Consider the following 14,184-nt stretch of genomic DNA (forward strand, 5'->3'; position numbering starts at 1 on the left):
TCAGGATACGTTAAAACCCTCAGCTCAATGTGCGGCGGTGGCTAAGTAAGCAACTAGAATGTTAGGAATTATCAAGAAAGGAATGGAAAACAAAGATGAAAATGTTATAATGCCCTTGTATCACTCTGGCATGTCCGCACCCCAAATACTGTGTGCAATTTTGGTTTTTGTACCTCAAAAAAGATATAGTGGAATTAGAAAAGGTACAGAGAAGGGCAATGAAAATGATAAAGGGAATCGGATGACTTCTCTATGAGGAAAGGCTAAAGCGGCTAGGGCTCCAGCTTGGAGAAGAGATGGTTCGGGGTGATATGATAAGAGGTCTATAAAATACTGAGTGGAGTGGAAAGAATAGATGTGAATCGCTTGTTCACTTTTTCTAAAAATACTAGGACAAGGGGACAAGCAATGAAGCTACTAAATGGTAGATTTAACACAAACGGGAGAAAATATTTCTTCACACAATGCGTAATTAAACTCTGGAATTCATTGCTGGAGAATATGGTGAAATCAACTTAGCGGGGTTTAAAAAAGGTTTTGGATAATTTTCTAAAAGAGAAGTCCATAGGCCATTATTGAGATGGCTTGGGGAAATCCACTTCTTATTCCTAGGATAAGCAGCATAAAAATCTGTTTTATTACTTGGGATCTAGCTAGGGACTTGGGACTTGGCCACTGTTGGAAACAGGATACTGGGCTTCAGTATATCCCAATATGGCAATTTGTATGTTCTTATGTTAAGTTGGGCTGTTTTACTACAAGACAGGTAATTTTAGCATAGAATCTCATTGCATAAAATGAGACCCTGGGGTAAAATAGCTCAACAGTAGCCCACATTCATAATGTCTCCCCTTACCAGGTTAGTAGCATCTGCTAACCAGCTACCATAAGAAAATAAGAATAGTCGTACCATGTCAGATCAATAGTCCGTATAATCTGTTTATAACAGTGATCAATCCAGGTCACAAGTACCTGAAAATCGGCCCCTATCTTTTGCAAAATTCAGAAATCTTTTCTAAAATATATCTTTCTAGAATATATTTAAATTGTACTTAGTTTTAAAGCATGCAGCATAGTAGGTAGTACAGGTATAATATCCTTTATCTGAAATAACATAAATGGAAAAGTTCTGAAAAATGAAATTTGATGTGAACTAGAAGTAGTTGATTTACCTGACGTGACACACGCTGAAACCAACGCAGGTGCATGTGTTTTTCTAATCTCTGTGCAGTTCAGGTCAGAGGGCTGGAAAATGGGAAATGGCAGATTCCACTTAGAGTGGCAGTGAGAAGCAGAAAAGGAAGCGCTTATCTCTGTCAATAGCACAGACAGTTGAGGTATTGAAGAAACTTGAATGTGTCTTTGTACAACAGCTGACTGAAGAATATGATGCGGTAACAACAACTATATATGACTTAAAAAAACCAGAAAAATAAGTCGTTGAAGTTTTATAGTGAGAGTGATGACCAGAAATGAATGAAAACCAGGAAAACATTGTATAGGGCAAAAGAATGAAGATATAGATCATGTGCTAATTGAGTTTGGCAAAGAAGGCATGAACGCATGCCGTTGACTGCTTTGATGGTAATAAAGCAAGTTAAAAAAAAATACCACCAAGAACTGAACATTGACAATGAGTGTGAATATTGAAAAGGTTGGCTGCAGAAATTTAAGAAGCGCCATGGTGTTAAATATCTCAAAAACTATGGTGAAAAAACTTCTGCTGATTATGAGTCAACTGAAAGTTACATTGATGAATTTGCTAAGAGGATATCGGATGGAAACTTTGGCCCTTGGCCCTGAACGAATTTACAGTGCTAATGAAAGAGCTCTCTACTGGCGCTATGTTTTTAGAAAAACACTGACAACAACTGATGAATGAGCACCATCTGTTCTTAAGGACACAAAAGAGAGGGAACATTAAAGTTGGCAGTGATTGGAAAAAGACAACATTCTCAATGTTTCAAGGGTGTATGTCATCTACCTATGGACTATTATGCTAACAGAAAAGCATGGGTAACCAGAGAAACATTTATACCCCCTTTATCAAACTGCGATAGCAGTTTTTAGAGCAGGGAGCTGCGCTGAATTGCCCGTGCTGCTCCTGATGCTCATAGGAACTCTATGAACGTCAGGAGCAGCAAGGGTCATTTGGCGCTACTCCCTGAGCTAAAAACTGCTATCGCAGTTTGATAAAAGAGGGCCTTAGTGATTGGTTCCATCACCACTTTGTGCCAGTAGCAAGAGCTCATTGTAGAGAAGCTGAACTGTAAGAAAAAGGTGAAGTTTTACTGGTTCTAGACCAGTGGATCCCAACCCTGTCCTGGAGGACCACCAGGCCAATTGGGTTTTCAGGATAGCCCTAATGAATATGCATGAGAGAGATTTGCATATAATTGAAGTGACAGGCATGCAAATCTGCTACATGCATATTCAGTAAGGCTATCCTGAAAAACCGATTGGCCTGATGGTCCTCCAGGACAGGGTTGGGAACCACTGTTCTAGACAACTGCTCTGCACATCCACTTCAAAAACTTCTTGTGAAAAATAATGTTTCTGCCATTTACCGCCCACCCAATGTGACATCCTTACTTATATCCTTGTGACCAAGGAATTTTACGTTCCATGAAGACCATGCTTGATGCAATTAAAAAGGGCATTAAAAAGTCAAGACTTTCATCAAGGAATTCAGTCTTAAGGATGCCATTTATGCACTTGACAACGCTTGGAACTAGATCAGTATTAAAAAATGCTTGGCATAATTTGGACCATCAACAATGTTCAATAAAAATGAACCTGTAGAGGAAGATTTTGAAGGTTTCCAAGTCAGTGTTGAAACTGTGATGATATCAAATCTCACTGCTTATGTCAGAAGTCTATCATCTAAAATATAAATAAGTTAGAGGCAGCTGATATTAATGAAGTGCTGAATATTGACAAAGATGTACCTGTTGTGCATTCCTTCAGTGATGTTGAGGTTGCTGAAATGGTGTGAAATAAAGAAAAGCTTGAGGATAGTAGTGATGCCAATATTCTATCTATTGTAGTTCATTGACAATGGTCAACCCATCTCTTTTGTAAACTGCATAGAACCGAAAGGCTTTTGCAGTATATAAATAAAAATTTATGTTATGTTATAATGATGAAGACCTTGTCAAGACCAGATAAAAAATCCCTATAGATGATATGGTGAAAATGTGTGACCAGTTAATTGTTAACATGGAACAAGGTGCATTTATCAGTGAGCATGAGATTATGGCAGTGTACTTGATCAAAGAGAGACTACTGAATAGAAACCTTTGTTAGACATTTGACACTGGAAGAAGTCTTTAAAAATGCTGCCACTATTCCTGCACCATCGTCAGAGAGCCAAATACAGACAGAAGAAGATGCATCTTAGACATTTTTGGCTAAGAAAGACTATAAGGGACATAATAAAAATGTAAAGACATTAAAAAAACACCCAAGACAGCACTTGGACGTCCTAATCTCCAGAAAGTCCAAGTGCTGATTTTTGAAACTGGTTTCTTGGATGTCTATTGAGACATTTTGGCCACTCTATGTCCAGAAGTCAAGGGGATGTGTTAAGAGACATGTTATGGGTGTGCATTGGACAGGCTCTGGGTGGGCTAGACATGGACATTTTGTGACGATAATCAAAGCTGGATTGAACTTAGATATATTTTGGACTAGACTTGTTTTAGAATCATCTAAGTGGCAAAAGATTCCCAAACTGTTCAGATGACCAAAGTAATGACTCCCCCACACTCCCCCAGTGGTCATTGACCCCCTCCCACCTCACAAAGATATGAATGAAACAATACATACTTGTATCTAGAATAGAGGCATCTGGTATGGGGAAGTCAAGTAGAACTCCACACAGGTTTCTTAAGTAGCAGAGCCAGGCCCATATTCCACTCTAACTACTCCAATATGGTGGAAACTATGAGCCCACCAAAACCATGCTGAGCTGCCATATAGTGCTATCTCCAGCCATAAGGGCTATTGGGGCACTAGACAGATGGGTGTAGTAGGTTTTGGGAGAGTTTTGGAGGGCTCACTATACAGTATAAGGGAGTTATGGTGAGATATACATCTGGCACCTTTTATGTGAAGTTCATAGCAGTTCCCTCTAAGGTGCCCCATTGTTCTGTTGGCATATCTGTGTGGTCAGTCTATTACAATTCTGGCCCCTCCCATGTCTAAATGATTTGGACGTTTCTAACTTGGACGTTTTTGTGGTAAAAATGGCAAATAAAGCTAGATGTTCTGGAAGCCTAGACGTTCTGATGGCTAAGAAGTCCAAATAGATGATTTTCAAAAAAGAAAAATTTTAGACGTCTAGCAGTTTGGGTGTCAAAAATGGACTTTTCTCTGCCTCCAATGCCCAAATTTGGACTTAGATGTCCTATCGAATGTGCCCCTCCTTATGAAATACTGCAAATTTAAATTGCTGGTTTGTTAACCTCAGTGAAATATTATATACATATACATATATACATATACATACATAAGATGCAGATCCAGGAAGAGGCAGCGCACTTTCAGCTTCATAGATGTAATAATCCAGTGGCACAAAAAAGTAGCCAAAAGCAGGTTCATTACATTGACGGCCTATTATATTAGGAAGACATTCACACTGACCATCAGTGGGAGAGCATCTATGATAAAAGAACAAATTAAAAGCTTTTTAGTACATATATCCCCCTTTTACAGAGCCATGGTAGCGGTTGCCATGCCGCAAATGCTCTGACTCCCAAATTCTAATCAGAGAATATGGTATGATATTGTTATTTGATGTTTTGTGTTTGAATATTATACTGTATATGTGAAGATGTAAACCGCCTAGTTATTGGACAGTATATACTTTTTAAAATAAAAAATAAATCCTTGTGGGCGTTGTAGCAATTACTGTAGCCACTACCATGGATTTGTAAAAGAAGCCCATAATGTTCTTGTCTTGACTTTAGCTCCCTCCATATCTGCTGAACACCTGAAATCCATCTTATTTAAGGATGTGCATTCATTAGCATGCATTTGGTTTATTAACAAACCTTAAATTTAGTGCATGCAAAGTTGATATAGCATGTTAACATGAATTAACAGGCGTACAATCTTTTGCACACGTGAAAATGTTTTGTGTGCTAAAAAATGTTTATTGAATCAAATGTGTGAAATGAATCAAAAATACCCAAAATTCAGGAAAAAAAGAAAGAAGAACAGCAAACAAAAAACAAACTGAAAAATTTTTTTTTTCATGTACAAATCTCTATATTTTAAAATCTCTGATGGACTCCTTTAACAGCCAATCAGTCCAAAATCTGCCCTCTAAAAACACAATGTGTTCTGCCATCAGACAGGACTTCAATTTCTCTTGAGTGTCCTCTTCAGCTTACCTCCCTCCCACCATACCTCATCTTGGTAGGAAAAGTCGCTTTTAGGTCACCCCTCTACCAAAAGTTCTTTGAATTCTTTAAGTTCTGGTGTCTGTTTCTGGAGAATAAAGGGAGTTTCAGGGATCTGGTAACCCTTAAAGTACTGACCTGCATTACTCTTATCCTTTCTACTGTATCATATTATGTTTTATATTATGTTAATTTTATATACATGTTTTACTATTTGTATACAGAGCAATTTTATAAAAGGCGAGCCTGTATTTTTACACATAAATACAGAAATATGCACCACTTGCATTTATGCGCTTATACTGTAATCTTGTGTATGGGGAAGAGGAGTACATGGAGGAGGAGCATGAGTGGAGTGGAATAAGGCATGTCAAGCATCAACATGCACTCTTATAGAATACATGGTGGAACGAGGAAAATGAATGGGACACAGTACTGCAGGGCTACAAACTATATAGAAGAGATAGAATAGTCAAAAAGGGGGAGGTATTGCCCTCTATGTCCATGAAGGAGTAGAGTCTATCAGAGTAGGAAAGACAGAAGAAAAAGAAAAACTGGAATCCCTCTGGATTAAGATTCCCGGACAATACGAAGCAGACACAAAAATTGGACTCTTTTATCGACCCCCAGGACAGACGGAGGAAACAGATGCTGAAATGATTGAGGAAATCAACCATAGATGTAAAATGGGTAACGTAACGATCATGGGAGACTTTAACTTTCCAGGAATAAACTGGAACCTTGGAACCTCAAACTGCGGCAAGGAAACAAAATTCCTGGAAACAGTAGGGGACTGTTTCCTGGAACAAATGGTAGAAGAACCGACAAGAGGAACCGCTACTTTGGACTTGGTCCTGAATGGCATAACTGGAAGGACATCGGAAGTAGAAGTCACGGTCCCGCTGGGGACGAGCGATCACAGCATGATCAACTTTAAAATAGGCATCGGGAAGAGGAAACGAACCAAGATTCAAACCACAACCTTTAACTTCAGAAAAGGGAAATATGACAACATGAGAGCCATGGTAAAAAAGCGGCTCAAGAAAAGGACGGATAAACTCAAAACGGTCGAACAAGCATGGTCCCTACTAAAAAATACCATCATTGAAGCGCAGAATCTCTACATCCCGCAGATATCCAAAGGAAGGAAAAATAAGAACAAAAGAGAACCAGCTTGGCTAACTAAGGAGGTGAAAGATGCGATAAGGGAAAAGAGGAACTCGTTTAAAAAATGGAAACAGGAACAAACAATTGAGGTCTGGAACATTCACAAGGTTGACCAGAAGAAGTGTCACAAGGCGGTAAGAGAGGCAAAAAAGGTCTATGAGGAAAAGATTGCGCAGGAAGCCAAGAACTTCAAGCCCTTTTTTAGATATATAAAAGGAAAAAAACAAGCACAAGAGGCAGTGGGCTCTCTCGACGACCTAGGAAAGAAAGGGTACATCAAGGAAGACAAACAGATTGCAGATAGACTAAATTCATTCTTTGCGTCTGTCTTTACCAAAGAGAACACTGCAACAATACCTGAACCAGGGAGAGTATTCAAGGGAGAAATTGAGGAAAGCCTCACCACAGTGAATGTGGATTTGGACATGATATACTATCAGATCGATAAACTAAAAAGCGATAAATCCCCTGGACCGGATGGAATTCACCCGAGAGTGCTTAAGGAGCTTAAGGTAGAAATCGGAGAACTGTTACAATCCCTAGCCAACTTGTCAATTAGAACCGGACAAATACCAGACGACTGGAGGATAGCAAATATCATCCCAATCTTTAAAAAGGGATCAAGGGGAGAACCAGGAAACTACAGACCTGTGAGTCTTACGTCGGTTCCTGGGAAGATGGTTGAAGCACTAATCAAAGATAGCACAGTGCAGCACCTGGATAATCATGACCTGATGAGAGCTAGTCAACATGGTTTCAGGAAGGGGAAGTCATGTTTGACAAATTTGCTTCAATTTTTTGAGAAGGTGAACCAACATATTGATAGTGGAGAACCAGTGGATATCGTATACTTGGACTTCCAGAAAGCATTCGACAAGGTACCACATGCAAGGCTCATGAGGAAACTACAAAGACATGGAATAAATGGGGATATACTAAGATGGATAGGCAAATGGCTGGAGAACAGATTGCAGAGGGTGAGCATAAATGGGAAGTTCTTGGACTGGGAGAAGGTGACGAGCGGCGTGCCCCAGGGATCGGTTCTTGGGCCCATCTTGTTCAATATCTACATAAATGACCTAGAAGAGGAAACAACAAGTAACATAATCAAGTTTGCAGATGACACAAAACTATGTCGGGCAGTTGGGTCGCAAATAGACAGAGACGCACTTCAAAGAGATTTGAACCAACTGGAGAAATGGGCGGAAAAGTGGCAGATGAAATTTAATATAGAAAAATGCAAAGTGATGCACCTGGGAAGGCATAACAAAGAACAAGAATATAAAATGTTAGGTGTAACATTGGGCAAGAGCGAACAAGAAAGGGACCTGGGGGTACTGATAGACAGGACCCTGAAGCCGTCGGCTCAATATGCAGCGGCGGCAAAGAAAGCAAACAGGATGCTTGGTATGATAAAGAAGGGCATCATGCGTAGATCGGCGGATGTCATAATGCCGCTTTATAGAGCAATGGTCAGACCACACTTGGAATACTGTGTCCAACACTGGTCTCCCTACCTAAAGAAAGATATAACCCTACTAGAGAGGGTGCAGAGATGAGCCATAAAACTAATAGATGGTATGAAGAATTTGAGTTATGAAGAACGCCTCGATAAACTGGGATTGTTTACCCTCCAGAAGAGAAGGCTGCGAGGGGATATGATAGAGACTTTTAAAATACTAAAAGGTTTCGACAAAATGGAGCAAGAATCTTCGTTATTCACATTGTCAACAGTGACTCGAACAAGAGGTCATGGACTAAAACTTAGGGGAGGCAGACTCAGGACTAATATCCGGAAGTTCTGCTTCACACAGCGAGTGGTGGACGCCTGGAATTCTCTCCCGGAGGAGGTTGTGACAGAGACCACCATTCTGGGATTTAAGGGCAAGTTGGATGCATATCTTCATGCAAATCACATTGAGGGACAAGGGTAAACAAGGTGTCCAGTAGAGAACACCTAGCTTGGCCTCCGCGTGTGCGGGTCGCCGGACTAGATGGACCTAGGGTCTGATCCGGTGAAGGCATTTCTTATGTTCTTTACTATAAGATGTGCATATTAAGTGCATTTAGGTGCACCCACTTATTACATGCTATTAACCTGTCATAACAAGATACACCTTCTTTTTATCATACCAAAGGCATCAGGGCATCCTGATGTTATAGACTGCTGCTCCCTGTGCAGCATTGGGGAACCACAAAGGAGGTGCCAATTTACGGAACTATCATATTGTTAAACCTAAGTGAACTATAACAGCACAACAATTAAATGATCGACTAAGCAATATAAAAGCACAGATACAATAATACAAATATGTAATTATTATCTGTTATTTCATATCTTTGGCTCCTTTTACTAAGAGGCACTAATGGATTTAGTGTATGCCCATTTTATTCCTGTGAACTTCGTAGCATTTAGCGCCCTCTAAATCCATTAGTGCCCCTTTTATGTCTTAATCTGTAATATTCTGCTTTAGTTTTCTAAACTGCTCAATCTGTCTTGATGAGCAATATAATCAAATAAACTGGACACTTGACACCTTCAGTTGCACTTCAGACTTTCTAGTGCATGGGAGGGAGAACCAACAGAACTTTTTATGAGCTTATTGCCTCTGATACATTTCTCTGCTCCCCATGGTTCCGTTTTCTCACTGTGTCTGATACATGATTGTAGACTGGGATTTTCCTCCCAGTTGGCATCACCAGGACTGTTCTCCATTCCCAAGTGGAAACAAAGGAACTACTGGTAGCTGCTGCAGTCACTACTGCTAAGCCTCATGACCATTTCTCAGCTATTTTTGCTAATCTAAGCCCATACTAGATCCATTAGAACACAAGATGTTTTAGCAATTCCTCTACTTACAAGTCACTGTGGGCCCCTCCGATATCACAGTCACAAGGAGAACAGCCAAATGAAGTACTGCCAAGTCCCCAGAATCCTGGCTGCAATACAGAAGAGAATCATTGGATTTTGATTGGGTATGAAGATGACATTCAGTTGATAAGAACATAACATAAGAACAGCCATACTGGGACAGACCAATGGTCCATCTAGCCCAGTACCCTGCTTCTAGAAGTGACCAATCCAGATCACAAGTACCTGGCAGAATCCCAAATAGTTGCAAAATTGCATGTAGTGACCCTTCTTGCCCAGATCACTCTCTGTTCAATGCATACTTATCAACAGTTGCTTCTTGGCTAGAGACCCATTGCTTAAAGCCAAATCCTACAAAATCCAAGGTTATATAGATCACATGTGCAGCTTTAACTGCTACTGTAGTGCCAGTGCTGAAAGGTCATTCTCTCTCATTTGAATCTTCCCTCAAGATATTAGGCTGCCTCCTTGATACTCTGTCTCTTCCAACTGCACCCTGACATCTTGTTTATCTATCTTGATTGATTAGATTGTGAACTCATTCAAGCAGGATAATCTACACCCCAAAGTACTTCAAGGATTGAGAGATGTCCTGGCAGAACCGTTAGCCGAGCTTTTCAATCTTTCCCTAAGCAAGGGAAAAGTTCCCTTGGACTGGAAAACTGCCAACGTTATTCCACTCCACAAAAAGGGATGCAGGTCAGAGGCTGAAAATTACAGACCGGGGAGTCTCACATCAATAGTGAGTAAACTCATGGAAACATTGATTAAAAATAGATTGGACACTATTCTGGACGACAAAAGATTAAGTGATCCCCACCAACATGGCTTTACAAAGGAAAAGTCTTGTCAATCTAATCTGATAAGATTCTTTGAATGGGTAACAAAAAAACTGGATGGGGGAGAGTCCCTGGACGTCGTGCATTTAGACTTCAGCAAGGCTTTTGATAGTGTCCTACACCGTAGGTTGTTAAACAAGATAAATGTGATAGGACTAGGAGAAACACTGTCTAAATGGGTAGAAGACTGGCTTAGCGGCAGACTTCAAAGGGTAATGATAAACGGTATTCCATCAAAAACGTCGAGAGTGACCAGTGGAGTGTCACAGGGCTCGGTCTTGGGCCCGATGCTATTTAATATCTAACTCAGGGACTTTGAGGCAAAATTACATTATTTGCCGATGACGCCAAACTATGCAACGTTGTGGGCAAGGCAATGGAACTTGACAGCGAAACCAGGCCCAACGCTATGGAGCAGGATCTACGTTTACTAGAACAATGGTCCAGTACTTGGCAACAAAATTTTAATGCCAAGAAATGTAAAGTAATGCATCTTGGTAACAGAAATCCATGCAGAACATACACCTTGAATGGTGAGAACTTAACAAGAACTGTTGCAGAAAGGGACTTAGGAGTAATCATCCGGGAAGATATGAAAGCTGCCGATCAGGTGGAGAAAGCTACAGCCAAGGCTAGACAAATGCTGGGTTGCATCAGAAGGAGCTTTATCAGCCAAAAGCCTGAAGTCATACTGCCGTTATACAGATCCATGGTGAGACCGCACCTGGAGTACTTTGTCCAGTTTTGGAGGCCACCCTATCAAAAGGATGTGAAGAGAATGGAGTCGATCCAGAGAATGGCACTAGGATGGTCTCGGGACTTAGAGATCTCCCATACGAAGAGCGTCTGAGCAGACTGCGCTTATACTCTCTCGAAGAGCGCAGCGAAAGGGGGGACATGATAGAAACATTCAAATACATCACGGGCCGCATTGAGGTGGAGGAAGAAATCTTTCTTCTTACGGGTCCCACGGCGACAAGAGAACATCCGCTAAAACTTAAGGGGGGAAGATTGCATGGTGACACTAGGAAATACTTTTTCACCGATAGGGTGATTGATCGATGGAATGGTCTTCCACGCCAGGTAGTCAAGGCCAGTAACCTGCTCGACTTCAAGAGACGTTGGGACAAACAGGTGGGGTTCTTGAGTGGGTAGACTTGTTGGGCCGCTGGCCCTTTTCTGCCGTCATACTCTATGTTTCTCTGTCTTTGTGACTCTGTACAGCACTACGTAACATAGTAACATAGTAGATGACGGCAGATAAAGACCCGAATGGTCCATCCAGTCTGCCCAACCTGATTCAATTTAAATTTTTTTTTTTTTTTTCTTCTTAGCTATTTCTGGGCGAGAATCCAAAGCTTTTCCCGGTACTGTGCTTGGGTTCCAACTGCCGAAATCTCTGTTAAGACTTACTCCAGCCCATCTACACCCTCCCAGCCATTGAAGCCCTTCCCTGCCCATCCTCCTCCAAACGGCCATGCACAGACACAGACCGTACAAGTCTGCCCAGTAACTGGCCTAGTTCAATCTTTAATATTATTTTCCGATTCTAAATCTTCTGTGTTCATCCCACGCTTCTTTGAACTCAGTCACAGTTTTACTCTCCACCACCTCTCTCGGGAGCGCATTCCAGGCATCCACCACCCTCTCCGTAAAGTAGAATTTCCTAACATTGCCCCTGAATCTACCACCCCTCAACCTCAAATTATGTCCTCTGGTTTTACCATTTTCCTTTCTCTGGAAAAGATTTTGTTCTACGTTAATACCCTTTAAGTATTTGAACGTCTGAATCATATCTCCCCTGTCTCTCCTTTCCTCTAGGGTATACATATTCAGGGCTTCCAGTCTCTCCTCATACGTCTTCTGGCGCAAGCCTCCTATCATTTTCGTCGCCCTCCTCTGGACCGCCTCAAGTCTTCTTACGTCTTTCGCCAGATACGGTCTCCAAAACTGAACACAATACTCCAAGTGGGGCCTCACCAATGACCTGTACAGGGGCATCAACACCTTCTTCCTTCTACTGACTACGCCTCTCTTTATACAGCCCAGAATCCTTCTGGCAGCAGCCACTGCCTTGTCACACTTTTTTTTCGCCTTTAGATCTTCGGACACTATCACCCCAAGGTCCCTCTCCCCGTCCGTGCATATCAGCTTCTCTCCTCCCAGCATAAACGGTTCCTTCCTATTATTAATCCCCAAATGCATTACTCTGCATTTCTTTGCATTGAATTTTAGTTGCCAGGCATTAGACCATTCCTCTAACTTTTGCAGATCCTTTTTCATATTTTCCACTCCCTCTACGGTGTCTACTCTGTTACAAATCTTGGTATCATCTGCAAAAAGGCACACTTTTCCTTCTAACCCTTCAGCAATGTCACTTACATACATATTGAACAGGATTGGCCCCAGCACCGAACCCTGAGGGACTCCACTAGTCACCTTTCCTTCCTTCGAGCGACTTCCATTAACCACCACCCTCTGGCGTCTGTCCGACAGCCAGTTTCTGACCCAGTTCACCACTTCGGGTCCTAACTTCAGCCCTTCAAGTTTGTTCAACAGCCTCCTATGAGGAACTGTATCAAAGGCTTTGCTGAAATCCAAGTAAATTACATCTAGCATATGTCCTCGATCCAGCTCTCTGGTCACCCAATCAAAAAATTCAATCAGGTTCGTTTGGCACGATTTACCTTTAGTAAAGCCATGTTGCCTCGGATCCTGTAACCCATTAGATTCAAGAAAATATACTATCCTTTCTTTCAGCAACACTTCCATTATTTTTCCAACAACTGAAGTGAGGCTCACCGGCCTGTAGTTTCCTGCTTCATCCTTGTGACCACTTTTATGAATAGGGACCACATCCGCTCTCCTCCAATCACCAGGAATCACTCCCGTCTCCAGAGATTTGTTGAACAAGTCTTTAATAGGACTCGCCAGAACCTCTCTGAGTTCCCTTAGTATCCTGGGATGGATCCCGTCTGGTCCCATCGCTTTGTCCACCTTCAGTTTTTCAAGTTGCTCATAAACACCCTCCTCCGTGAACGGCGCAGAATCTACTCCATTTTCTCGTGTAACTTTGCCGGACAATCTCGGTCCTTCTCCAGGATTTTCTTCTGTGAACACAGAACAGAAGTATTTGTTTAGCACATTTGCTTTCTCCTCATCACTCTCCACATATTTGTTCCCAGCATCTTTTAGCCTAGCAATTCCATTTTTTATCTTCCTCCTTTCACTAATATATCTGAAAAAATTTTTATCTCCCTTTTTTACATTTTTAGCCATTTGTTCTTCCGCCTGTGCCTTCGCCAAACGTATTTCTCTCTTGGCTTCTTTCAATTTCACCCTGTAGTCCTTTCTGCTCTCCTCTTCTTGGGTTTTTTTATATTTCATGAACGCCAACTCTTTCGCCTTTATTTTCTCAGCCACTAGGTTGGAGAACCATATCGGCTTCCTTTTTCTCTTGTTTTTATTGATTTTCTTCACATAAAGGTCCGTAGCCATTTTTATCGCTCCTTTCAGCTTAGACCACTGTCTTTCCACTTCTCTTATGTCCTCCCATCCTAACAGCTCTTTCTTCAGGTACTTTCCCATTGCATTAAAGTCCGTACGTTTGAAATCTAGGACTTTAAGTATCGTGCGGCCGCTCTCCACTTTAGCCGTTATATCAAACCAAACCGTTTGATGATCGCTACTACCCAGGTGAGCACCCACTCGAACATTAGAGATACTCTCTCCATTTGTGAGGACCAGATCCAATATCGCTTTTTCACTTGTGGGTTCCGTCACCATTTGTCTGAGCAGAGCCTCTTGAAAGGCATCCACAATCTCCCTACTTCTTTCTGATTCCGCAGACGGAACATTCCAGTCCGCATCCGGCAGGTTGAAATCTCCCAACAGCAGAACC

At 41.5% G+C, this 14,184-nt stretch overlaps 1 protein-coding gene across 2 annotated transcripts in view; it reads right to left on the reverse strand.

Annotated features, from left to right (window-relative positions):
• Nucleotides 1-14,184, reverse strand: part of LAMB4 (laminin subunit beta 4) — a 188,627-nt gene that overhangs the window by 89,357 nt on the left and 85,086 nt on the right. For both annotated transcript variants that reach the window (XM_033959726.1, XM_033959725.1), the window contains 2 exons: nt 9,433-9,512; nt 4,511-4,661 (listed from right to left, as the gene is read on the reverse strand). In XM_033959726.1, the coding sequence (XP_033815617.1) occupies nt 4,511-4,661; nt 9,433-9,512 (231 nt within the window). The remainder of the gene's footprint in view (nt 1-4,510; nt 4,662-9,432; nt 9,513-14,184) is intronic.

Source organism: Geotrypetes seraphini, chromosome 9, assembly GCF_902459505.1.
Source record: "Geotrypetes seraphini chromosome 9, aGeoSer1.1, whole genome shotgun sequence".
NCBI lineage: Eukaryota > Metazoa > Chordata > Amphibia > Gymnophiona > Dermophiidae > Geotrypetes > Geotrypetes seraphini.